At 34.3% G+C, this 12,371-nt stretch overlaps 1 protein-coding gene across 1 annotated transcript in view; it reads left to right on the top strand.

Moving 5' to 3' along the window:
• The window catches only part of HDX (highly divergent homeobox), a 127,215-nt gene extending 115,395 nt beyond the window's left edge, over positions 1–11,820 (top strand). Inside the window, exons 7-9 of the mRNA XM_047765092.1 lie at positions 1,601–1,684; positions 6,991–7,113; positions 11,517–11,820. Coding sequence (XP_047621048.1) covers positions 1,601–1,684; positions 6,991–7,113; positions 11,517–11,642 — 333 coding nt within the window. The 3' untranslated portion in view covers positions 11,643–11,820. The remainder of the gene's footprint in view (positions 1–1,600; positions 1,685–6,990; positions 7,114–11,516) is intronic.
• Positions 11,821–12,371: the final 551 nt, after the last annotated feature.

Genomic DNA, 12,371 nt, shown 5'->3' with positions numbered 1-12,371 from the left:
TTCTCTTTTTAAAAATTTATTTGGGGTTGGCAGGATTTAAATATTTAAAAGTATTTTTCTTAACTATATTTATATAGGCAAAAGAAAAATTTAGAGCAAATTTTGTCTTTTGTTTTATTCTCTTTTTGCCTCACCCACAGCATGTGGTAGTTCTTGGGCCAGGGATTGAACCTATGCAGAGGTTGCAACCTGTGCCACAGCTGCAGCAACACCAGATCCTTAACCCACACAGGAACGGCAGTTTTGCTTTTATAAAGAAAGGTTCTAGGATTAGAGAACTTGCCTTGCCTCTGTGGTTGGAGCTTATTGGTCATTCTTTCCATTAGCCCTAAACTGTTTTGTTCATTCTTTTGACAGATATTTAATTAATACCTACTGAGTGCAAGCTGCTGTACAAACTATGCTGTACCTTAATTCTAAAGCTAAAAGCAGTTTAGCATATCTCGTGTTCTTGCTCTCTCTCTCCTTATTGTCCAGTGAAGGAAACAAATCACCATGCTTTTTTGACTGTTACATTATAAATGTCTGCTTTCAATTGTCTAGCTAATGCAGTGCAATCAATATGTGAATTGGCGGGGGGGGGGGGTTGGTAGATGCAAGCTATTATATTTAGAATGGACAAGCAATAAGGTCCTACAGTAGGATAGGAAACCATATCCAATCTCTTGGGGTAGAACATAATGGAAGATAGTGTGAGAAAAAGAATGTATGTATATGTATGACTGGGCCACTATGCTGTACAGCAGAAATTGACACTATAAATCAATTATCCTCTAATAAAAATTGTATTTGACTTTGCAATGCATGTCATATGTTGATATTTTACATTGCAATTTGCAAAGAGATAAATGGAGACTTAAAAAGAAAGCTCTTCTTGTGGTGCAGAGAGCTAAAGATTGGCTTTGCATCGCTTCTCGGCCTTTTGGCTAAGATCAAGTGAAGATTGGCTTTGCAGCTGTGGCACAAATCACAACTGTGGTGCAGTTTTGATCCCTAGCTCAGGAACTTCCATATGCCACAGGTGCAGCCAAAAAAGAAAGAGATAAAGGAAGAGAGAAAGAAGGAAAGAAAATAAAGAAAGAAAGAAAGAAAGAAAGAAAGAAAGAAAGAAAGAAAGAAAGAAAGAAAGAAAGAAAGAAAGAAAGAAAGAAAGAAAGGAAGGAAGGAAGGAAGGAAGGAAGGAAGGAAGGAAGGAAGGAAGGAAGGAAGGAAGGAAGGAAGGAAGAAAGGAAGGAAGAGCTTTTAAACCGATTAAGTTTGGTCATCATTAAATAGACTACTCTCACAGAAAGCAAGTGACCTGTTCTTGGTGGGCACTACTGAAGCGGAGTTTGAATGTCTATTTTTTCAGGGATATTGTGAAAATATTTTTTTCTATTTTAAATATTACAGTAATTTTCTATTTACTAAGCAGTCCTCAATTAAACACATACTGGGTGTAACCCTGAGGAGCCAATGAATTAGAGTTTATTCTGGATAACCTAGACTAGATAATCCCACCATTGAAACTGAACATTGAATGTATATATGCCCTATACATTATTGAGTGTAGTGACGATGATCCTATATATTTATTAAAACTTCTCTACTTGTGTTACAGAAAATAGAAATTATCGATGATGAAGAAAGTGACATGATAAGTAATTCTGAAGGAGAACAAGTGAATTCTTTCTTGGATTATAAGGTAAAAGTAGTTTTAGATTCTGAAGTTTTTAAGAGGTTTTACTGTAAAGTAACTATGTACCAGTTTATTTCACTTCCATTTGATAAATTAAGCATCCTGGGGCTCTGCATTGACTCTCTTAGGCATTTTGATATCAGTCAGGGTCCTGGACACTTTAATTAATATTGGCAGGCTTAGTGGTTATGGTTTTAAGCACAGTTTGCTGAGCCGGAATAAGTATTGATGGTGTAAGGCAAGATGAGGCATAATGGTGGTTAATGTGAAATTTATGACAATGGTTTTGTTCATTTTTTAAATTAATTTATTTATTTTTCCTCTGTACAGCATGGGGGCCAAGATACACTTACATGTATACATTTTTTTCCACCCTTTGTTCTGTTGCAGCATGAGTATCTAGACATAGTTCTCAATGCTACTCAGCAGGATCTCATTGTAAATCCATTCCAAGTTGTATCCAATAACCCCAAGATCCCAATCCCTCCCACTCCCTCCATCTCAACCCAGGCAGATGGCAGAGGGGACATTTTTCTAGCGTTCCTTGATAATTTTATCTTGAATTTCAATTTCTGAAGACCTTTTTTGAATATAATAATATACCTGTTTTAGAATAAGTTTAAAAACAATCCCCAAAGCAAATACTGAATGAATGTGAATAGAGATGACATTTTCTTAATGTCACTTGTTACTATACTGAAAGGCTTACTTTAACAGTGTGCCATACATAATTTTGTTTTTATTAAATTTTGACAAAAGTTATCAGTCTTTATGCAATATGTTTTCTGCATTGATGTGTAATTGCTCTTCCTTTGTTAATCAGTATCTTATCTTAATAGGTAACTTTAGGGCCTTCTGAAATTTGGCCACATAATTATTCTTTTCATACACAAAAGTTCCTTTCTTTGAATATCCATAAGTGTTCATAGCAGAGACTAGTAATCTTAAAATGTTAACAAAACATAACAGTTAATCGGAAAAGACAACAGCTGTCATTTTCTTAGAAATCTTTACAGTTTTTCTATAATTGAAAGTTATGTCATTCAACAGATTCTGTTTTCCAAATGTTCCCAACATGCTAGACTTTAAAATACTGAACATTTTAAACACGGAAGGAAATCAGCTTTTGAAATTTACTTGCTATGTGCTCAAAGAGCATAATATAATCCTGCATTTAAACTGTACTTTCGACTAATAAAATTATAAAGTTGTTGGTTCTTAAGGACAAGAGATCATTCTAATCTCTCCTACATGGTCATATAATATTTATAAATGTTCAGTTCAGGATTAAAATGGCTCTGCAAGCCACCGCTTGGCGCAGGCTCTGGAAACTACAAATGAGATGACTGGATTGCACAGCTGTTAAATGTGCTCCACTTAGTATCTCAAACAGGTCAGTTAGAGCTAGGCCCAGAGTGTTTACTCAGAGTATTCTTTCTAGGACCTTTCCCCTCTAGGGTACCAGCCTGATTGAGAAAGTTTGAAGCTGAATACCAGGGCAAGCCATAGTGTCCAGTCCAGAAATGTCAGTTATCATTTTCATTAAACTCTAAAATATGTTTAATGATGCAGTGTTTTCCATTCTGGTAAATGCTATGTGAAAAAGGAATCCTTCACTACCCTATTAAGGATATTTCTTATAACACATCACCATCCTATATAAACATTTCTTTAACTCTCAAAAGTTAGTACCTATGTAGGAAATATATCTTTTTACAGTCATTATTTAAAATATTTCAGTTCACTTCATCTCTGAATTTTGTTACCTTAATTCTGAAGTAAGGGTAAGTGAAACCTCATAGCAGTTCTCATTGCTGATTTCAGTGTGTTTTAAATCAACACTGTGGAAATTTACCAGTTTGGAAATTTCATCTTCCTTCAGAGAACATTGTTGTATTCTATTTGCATATACATGCTAATGTTCTTTGGGTATCACTTTGTGGGTTTCTTAAGTATGTTCCTTATAAGCTTCTTGAAGGTAGCAGCAATATTTTTCTTATTCATGTATTTGTTATCTGGTCTAGTGCCCATCACATAAGTATCAATAACTAGCTCCTGGGTGAGTGAATAAATTAGTTATTTTATCCTTGGAAATACTTTTAATATTATTGTACAAGTGCTCATATATATATATTTGCATAAATACTGAAGAGAAGGAATATTTGCATGAGAAATTAGAGATCCATATACGAAAAGATGCTTCCTGACTTTTGCAAATGTGAATTAATGTTTTTAAAATGTTTCCTAATGGATCATGTGTGTAGCTCAAAAGGACTATATATTCGAAGGAGACGCTATGATAATGATGATAGATATCTTCTGTATTCAAAAAGACTTCCTGGGAGTTCCCGTCGTGGCGCAGTGGTTAACGAATCCGACTAGGAACCATGAGGTTGCGGGTTCGATTCCTGCCCTTGCTCAGTGGGTCAAGGTTCCGGCATTGCCGTGAGCTGTGGTGTAGGTCGCAGACGCGGCTCGGATCCCGCGTTGCTGTGGCTCTGGCGTAGGCTGGCAGCTACAGCTCCAATTCGACCCCTAGCCCAGGAACCCTCCATATGCCGCAGGAGCGGCCCAAGAAATGGCAAAAAAAAAAAAGAGACAAAAAGACTTCCTGGTCAGCACTTTACTAATACTCTAAACTCAATGCTCTGACAGTGAATACTTCAAAAAAGTTTAGAATTAGTCAAATGTATTATAGCAGGGGCATGTGGAATTTTATTTTAATGCTTACTTGTAATTTAGATTGCTGTAGAGTGCCTTTGGATAAGGAATTTAGCTTGAATCATCATTTGTATATCATTCACTTGATATTAAATGATCTGAAAAGGAAGCAGTTTTATCAGGTAAAGTAAGTTCTAAACTGAGCTGATAAAAGTAATTGATTCAGTAAACATATTCATAGATTGAATGTGATTAATACAACTGTATCTTATCAACTGGAACAAAAATGCCTATAGAATTAAATCATTTTAATGTATTTCATGCATCTCTTTGAACAAATCCTAAGGTCCTGGTTTGCTCTTTGAAACAGATTCTCTGCCTGCAGAGAATACACATAGCTTATTTTCAAGGTTTTTTTTTTGGCATGAGGGCTGGCTAATAATTTTTAATCAGGGTTTTTTGATATGTAATTTACATATAATAAAATTCACTTCTTCATACATTTAGAATTTTAACAAGTGGACAAGTTGTACAACTATGACCACAATTTATTTATTCATCTGCTAATGAACACTTTTGCTTCTAACTTTGGGCTATTATGAATAAAGCTGCTATGAATATTCATGTATGTCTTTTTGTGGACATGTGTTTTCATTTCCCTTGGGTAAATACTTATGAATAGGACAGCTGAGTCAGATGGTAAGAAAGAATATGTTTAATTTTATAAGAAACTGCCAAAACATTTTCCAAAGTGGCTGCACTGATTTACACTCCCACCAGCACAGTATAAGACTTCAATCAGAAGTCTCCACATTCTCGGAGTTCCAATCATAGTGCATTAGAAATGAATCTGACTAGGAAACATGAGGTTGCAGGTTTGATCCCCGGCCTCGCTCAGTGGGTTAAGGATCCAATGAGCTGTGGTGTAGGTCACAGACCTGGCTTGGATCTGGCATTACTGTAGCTCTGGTGTAGGCCGGCAGCTGTAGCTGCAATTAGACCCCTAGCCTGGGAACCTCCATGTGCTCCAGGTGTGGCCCACAAAAGACAAATAATAATAATAATAATAATGTCTCCACATTCTCATCAGCACTTGCTATTTTCAGTCTCTTTAACATTAGCCATCATAGTATGGTTGGTAGTAGTATCTCATTGTGGTTTTAATTTGCATTTCCTTAATAGAAAACAATATTAAGCACTTTTCATATATTTATTGGTCGTTCAAATGTCTTTTTTGATGAAATGTATGTTTAATTATTTTGCCTGCTTTTTATTCAGTTGCTGGTCCTATGTTTGTGCTATAAAGCTTGAATGAAACTCCTTTATCGGATATGTGATTTAAATTTTTTTTCTCCTAATATGTAGCTTGTATTTTTACTTTCTACACAGTGTCTTTTGAAAAGCAAAGACTGTAGGGTTTTTTTAATTTTTAAGCGAAGTCTTTAAAAGAGTCATGTTTTTTGTGTCCTATTAAGAAAACTTTGCCTAATCCAAGGATGTAAAGTTTTTTTTCCCTATTTTTCCTCTAGAAGTTTTATAGTTTTAGGTTTTACATTTATTTCTATGATATATTAATTATTAAATTTTATGCATAGTTGGAAGTGGCTGATAATCTTTTGGGGGGTGCATGGATATACAATTGTTCAACCACTGTTTTTTGAATGACTATCCTTTCTTTGTCCATTGAATTACCTCAGCACCTTCATATAGATATATTCATTTACATATAATATATATTACATTATACACAATTAATATAATATGTATTTCTGGAATCTGTTCTATCCATTGATCTATATGTCCACCAGTTTGCCAATACTACACCTTCTTCACTACAATAGCTTAAATAGTAAATATTATTCAGAGAAATTTCATGGCCATTATCTTCTTTGAGCATTATAACACTCAAGCCAGAATTGTCAGAGACTACTAGTATTATATTCATTTTACTGATAAGTAAATAGAGTCAATCACAGGTTAATTGGCCTGGCCAAGTTTACACAATTATCAGTAGACCTGTCACTGAAGTCTTTCCAAAACTTAGTCTATTGTTCTTTTCCTACTCAACTAACAAAAATAGTGAAGAGAGACTGGGTTTCAAATCAGTGGTACATAGTGGAAAATTTGAGGATATTTTCTGACTGACTCCTACACAAAGGTGGGGGCCACAACAAACTACTCAAGACAGTCTTAGAAATAAATTCAGTCCCTCCTTGATACAAAGTAATAATCTTTTCAGTTTTCAGTATTTGGCTTTGTGAATGGTACATTCAACATTACTGTACCTGCTACTGCTCTTTACTTGGGCCTAACTGGGCTCTGTCTATTTTTAATTGTAATCCAAATGCTAATTAGGTTTAATACAGGAGGAGTCTTCCCAAGAAGGGAATTTTTTCTTGATTTTTCTCTTAATGAAATTTATTTGATTGGATTTTTGACCTTGCAGATTGTTTTCTGCTGGTTATTTGCTTAAAAGGCAGCCTTTGAGTAACAGGATAATTTCCTTCTATGCTTTTTATATTCCTTTATATTAAAATTCCATCTTCTTTACTATCATCCTAATTTTATTGCTTTTTAAAAATTGTATTGTGCATCAAACATGTATAATCCTAGGTTTGCATAGAGTAATTATTTGATGTTTTCTTCTTCAGAATGAAGAAGTCAGATTCATTGAAAACGAGCTAGAGATTCAAAAGCAAAAATACTTTAAACTTCAGACATTTGTTAGAAGTTTAATACTAGCTGTAAAAGCTGATGACAAGGAACAACAGCAGGTAAGTGACAGAAGAATTTAGTAAGCTGTAATGTGTCATGTTAAAAATGAGGTGTCATACTTGGGTTCTTCATTTTTTTTCATTTTTATACTTCATTCTTGTTTGGCATCAAGGAAGGATTTGTTACTTTATGAGTTTTTTTAGCACAGTTTTCTTGAGAATAAATATTCAGATTTTTTTGCACTGCTTTAGTGGAAAATCAAAATAACTGATTTAAATACTTCATTAATTCCAAGCCAACATAAAGTAGGGAAAGAATTTTTTATTTTTTTACATAATTGTTGATTATATTCCCCATTATGTACATATCATTTCATTTAAAGAAATTCTCAAAATGTTTGTAGAGATGGGGCTTCACTAACTGGAGTGGCACATGTTTTGGGAGTCCTTGTAAATGAAAGAAATGAGGCAATTGCCTCTCTTTTGGATTTGTTACCTTCCAGCCCCTACTAGAGTTCACAGGTGTTTGAATACCTTCTATTCATGATAGGTTGAAACTACTTTGTGAAATTCTTTGTGACCATAGTGCATCATTTACTTTTCCCAACTTAACTGTAATATTTGATTCTTGTGCCCCAAAGATGAAATGCAACATCTTTTGTTTGTTGTTGTGGATTTTTGTTTACAAATTCCTCTTAAATTACATTTTCTGTCTCATTTTTTTAGTTGCAATTTGTATAATAATTTATTAGTCTTGCTAAAAAGGAATATAGAAATATATTAAATGTTCCATTCAATACTAAATGATACCAAATTTGCCTCTGAGGTGTATTCGACCATATTGATTCTTTATCAGAAAAATTCAGTCTGTGTATTATGTTACACAGGAAACCATTAATCAGGAATCAGCCTCAGAGGTTTTTATTCAGGTAGAGTTCAAACATTTATCCCTTATTTCCAAGCAAGACTGCACGTACATAGCCTATCCCAGTCATCTCCAGGGGAAAAGATTAAAGTCTTGGCATCCTACAATCTACCCCCATTCTTTTTTTTTAAGAAAAAAAAACTTTATATATTTCACCAAAGTACTGAACCAGAAATTTAAACCATAAAAGAATTTACTCACGAGGCTTAAACAGCATGTACATCACATGTCTAGTTTCATGAATTGTACTCTTTCTATGCTGTACATACACAGACATCCTAAAACAGTAGTCTTCAGTTCCCTTTGCCAGTTTTATTTAAGCATTTTTCTTTATCATGTGAGTTGTGCACATTCTATAGCTATTGAAAATATGTCTGTTTTTTAGGAACCTACACTACATATTTTAAATGAATAAGATGATAGTCTTGAACATGGTCACCAAGGAGCTGTAAATTTTAAATAAATGTAAAAAAAATCACAACTAGGTCCAACTATACGAGTAAATTGGAATGTGTCCTGGTCCCAAAAGTCATAGCATGGTTTAGAATTGAGACTTATATAGTCAGCTTATTAGCAGTTATCTATGTCTCTTGATATCTAGGAATAGAATACAAACTGCATATAATTTTCTAATTTTTTTTTGTCTTTTTGCCTTTTCTAGGGCCACTCCCGCTGCATATGGAGGTTCCCAGGCTAGGCGTCGAATCGGAGCTGTAGCCACCATCCTACGCCAGCCAGAGCCACAGCAACGCAGGATCCGAGCCACGTCTGCAACCTACACCACAGCTCATGGCAACGCTGCCTCCTTAACCCACTGAGCAAGGGCAGGGATCGAACCCTCAAGCTCATGGTTCCTAGGCGGATTCGTTAACCACTGTGCCACGACGGGAACTCCCAATTTTCTAATTCTAACCTGGCTTAATTCTTTCCCCCAAACCACTAACAAATAAGAAAAGTACCTATTGTATATTTTCCTTTTCTTCTTTTCTTATACTTTTCCTCTGATAAAAGGCTGATGAGCTAAGATATGGACAAAACATCAGCTGGAGAAAAAAAAGAGAGAGAGAGTTATACAAAGATTACTGAAAAATCATAGCCTATATAATCAGCACCTAAATAGAAAGTACTGATTTTTATAGTTGAGATTGAGTATAATGGACCTCAAAATATGGTCTAAAAATACAGAAGACAATAATAGTCATCCACAAAGTTTATCCACGTGATCTCCTAAATTACTAATCTTTACACTATGAAATTCTTAGAGGTTTATTTCTGGAAGGAATTAACATTTATTCCACCTAATAAACTATTGTGTCATTGGTTTCTCATCTTAAAAATCCTCAGTGTTTTTTCTGTTAATCTTGATTTAGGTAAGTTAAGTGAGATGAGTGGTCCACAGGATAATATGCCCCAATAAAGCAGTCCAGGATTTAAAAATATATGATACTCTCTGACTGAAATATTAGATTATCCAAATGTTATTTTTTCTTAATAAACACAATTTTAAAAGAAAAATAATGTTGCCCACACTGTACTAAGTCATTAGTTATAGTCTTTCTTCCTTTGAGAATTCACTATGTGATTCTAGCCAGGACAATTACCTTTATTGAACTTCAATTTCTCCATTTTGCAAGGAGGATGGAGCTTGGCATGCAAACCTTAGAGTCTAGAATAAGTATTATAGAGACTGATGGTGTATTGTGGAAATGCTTTAATCTCTTGGGAAGAGGTGTACTAGGTTAGACTCTGACCGATGAAGAACCTGGAGTGAAGGAAATTCATTGTGTTTACTTCAGATCTACTGAAAAAAACATTTCTAGCAATTGACATAATCTGAATACTTCTTCTGTGTGCCAATGCTGAAATCCAGAAAGATATTGAAAAGAAGAATTTTGAGGTAGATTTCATGAATTAGTAATGCTGTATACTGCCTCATATATAAAAAATTTTCCTATTTCATATTACACTCATTTTAGTCAACTACATTAAATACTATGACAGAGAAATAAGTAGTAGTGCTTCTTTGATTTGAAGTATCCCCACTAGAATTTAGAATGTCATTAAGTCTACTCATTCACCTGACTTTCCAATACTCTAAGCTATGTTAATTGGAACATTTTGCCCTCTTTAGTGTGGCTTCTTCACAACTGCAAAGTAAAATAAATCCAGTGATGTATTTCTCATAAACCATGATCAACCAATGTCAACAAAGGCTTTGCTTCACCTGGACTGAGTTAGTGATAAACAGTTAATGTAGAATAAAATGGGCTCTATGTCCTATTACTGCAACCTAGAAACCTTAGAAAGCACATAGTAGTACCTTTAAGAGACTGCTTTTGTAAATACTACTCTCAATTTTATGAACTTCATGAACCACCTAATAGCATAAAACAATAACAAATTTTCTTTCGGATAAAAGTTAGTCTTTCCTTTTGCAGCCTGACAGAAAAGTGTAATCTTTCCTCTCTGCTGTACTCTCTGCTATAAGACAAAAAGTATAGGATTTAAGCTGTTACTTCTAATAAAGAGAATCAGAGAATACTATCTTATCTTAACAGTGGACTTCATGTATTCTCCAATGCCCTGTCTTTCTGTTCCTTATTTGGGTAGTGGCAAGCTTGCATTTGTTCTTTTCCTTTGGTCCTTGTTTACTGCTGCACCCAGAGCTCACAACAAGGAATGTTGTCTACAAATTGCCAAGATTGCTACATTATTTTTAGTATTGAGAACAGCAAATCAATCACTTAGATTGTTATTTCTGATGGTCAAGTAGGCATCAGCAGTACCAACCACATAAAACTTTATTAATTATTTATTTTTCTAGTATGAAAGCATATTCTACAATTCCAAATGAAACAATTACACCATGGCAAAGCTTAGTTCATGGCTCTTGGCTTATTCTAACTACTCCAGCAGAGAAATGAGCAGCCCTCTAGATACTTCATTACACAGCTAGATTCACTGGTGTAGCAGTGCTCTGGTGAATGCTTGGCCATCTGTAGATATGGGTATAGCCTTAGAAAAGAAAAGAAAATCAGTTGGACTTTTCAAGATGTTAAAGTTTAGTCTAAAGTAGAATAGCTGAACATTTTCTCTAACTGCTAAGTTCTTTCTGCCACTGAAGTACAAAATAGTCTTTTGTCTGAAGCATAACTGTACAAGAATATTTTAATAAGGCGTGTAATTTTAAAGGCCTTTAGCAGCAATCAGTGAACACTCAAAACTAGTATGAAAATCGCTTACCTCAAACACTTCAAAGCATTTGGTTCAGAATAGTTGCTCATTTCTCTCCTTATTTCCCTCATATCCAGGGTTCCACTCTACACAATCCACACTCTCAAGATCTAATATTTTGTTACTTTGTTAATAGTATATGAAGAATTTTTCTCTTAGGTAAGATATTGTATAAGGTCCTGAAAGAGAAATGCTCCTTTATTTAAATCTGTAAGGATAAATCAACATGAAAGGACCACAACTATAAAACTGGAAAAAAATATGTCCACATACTAATTCAAAAAAATTGATTTTTCTGACTCAGGCACTGCTGTCAGATTTACCTCCTGAATTAGAAGAGATGGATTTCAATCATGCCTCGCCGGAACCTGATGTTACCTCATTCAGTGTGTCTTCTTTATCAGAGAAAAATGCCTCAGACAGTTTGTGATGGGGGGTGGGGATATATGATACAGCATTTTGGCTACCTAACAGGTACGCATTTTAAGATAATTGCATTCTGTTGCCCTGAAATTCTTCAGTTGGAAAAACATATTGTTGAAACCAACATGTTCTGTGAAGGATAAACAAGATATAATGACTACAGTGCAAAAAAAGTATGTAAAATTTAAAACCATTGCTTGAGAGATTTTTCCAAACTGATGGAACTCTTGGGAAAATGTATTTCACTTTGAGCAGTTTGGCTATTAAATGAATAGTGTCTAATTAAGTTTTTAAAAATTTGGTTTTATAGAAGAGTCTTAGTTCTAATAATAGTTTTGACCAGACACACACACAAAAAGGTATTTCAACATAGCTTATCAAGTTACTGAAGCCTGATTAGTCTTGGTTTGTAAACATTACATCTTATATTTTCCTCTCTCCTTTTCCTGTCATCTGCATACACTTTTGCTCAGGAAAGTGGACTGAAAATTGAAAACAAAAATGTTTTAACTTGGATGAGTCTTGGAATTTATTTTTAAACACCTATGAGAATTTTGACTTAAGTTAATGATTGAAAAACTGAAGTGATTACTAGCATGTAATTGTAAATTATTGGTATTCTTCCATTATCTAACCCAAATATTTGGGAGGGAGGCATTATGAAAAAGTTATTCACCAACATATAGTCAAATAAATTATCGAGTGTATAGAAACAAAATGTTGTAAAAGATTAGTC

Source organism: Phacochoerus africanus, chromosome X, assembly GCF_016906955.1.
Source record: "Phacochoerus africanus isolate WHEZ1 chromosome X, ROS_Pafr_v1, whole genome shotgun sequence".
Classification (NCBI taxonomy): Eukaryota; Metazoa; Chordata; class Mammalia; order Artiodactyla; family Suidae; genus Phacochoerus; species Phacochoerus africanus.
Note: the sequence above shows the minus strand (reverse complement) of the source record. Positions and strands in the feature narration are given on the sequence as shown.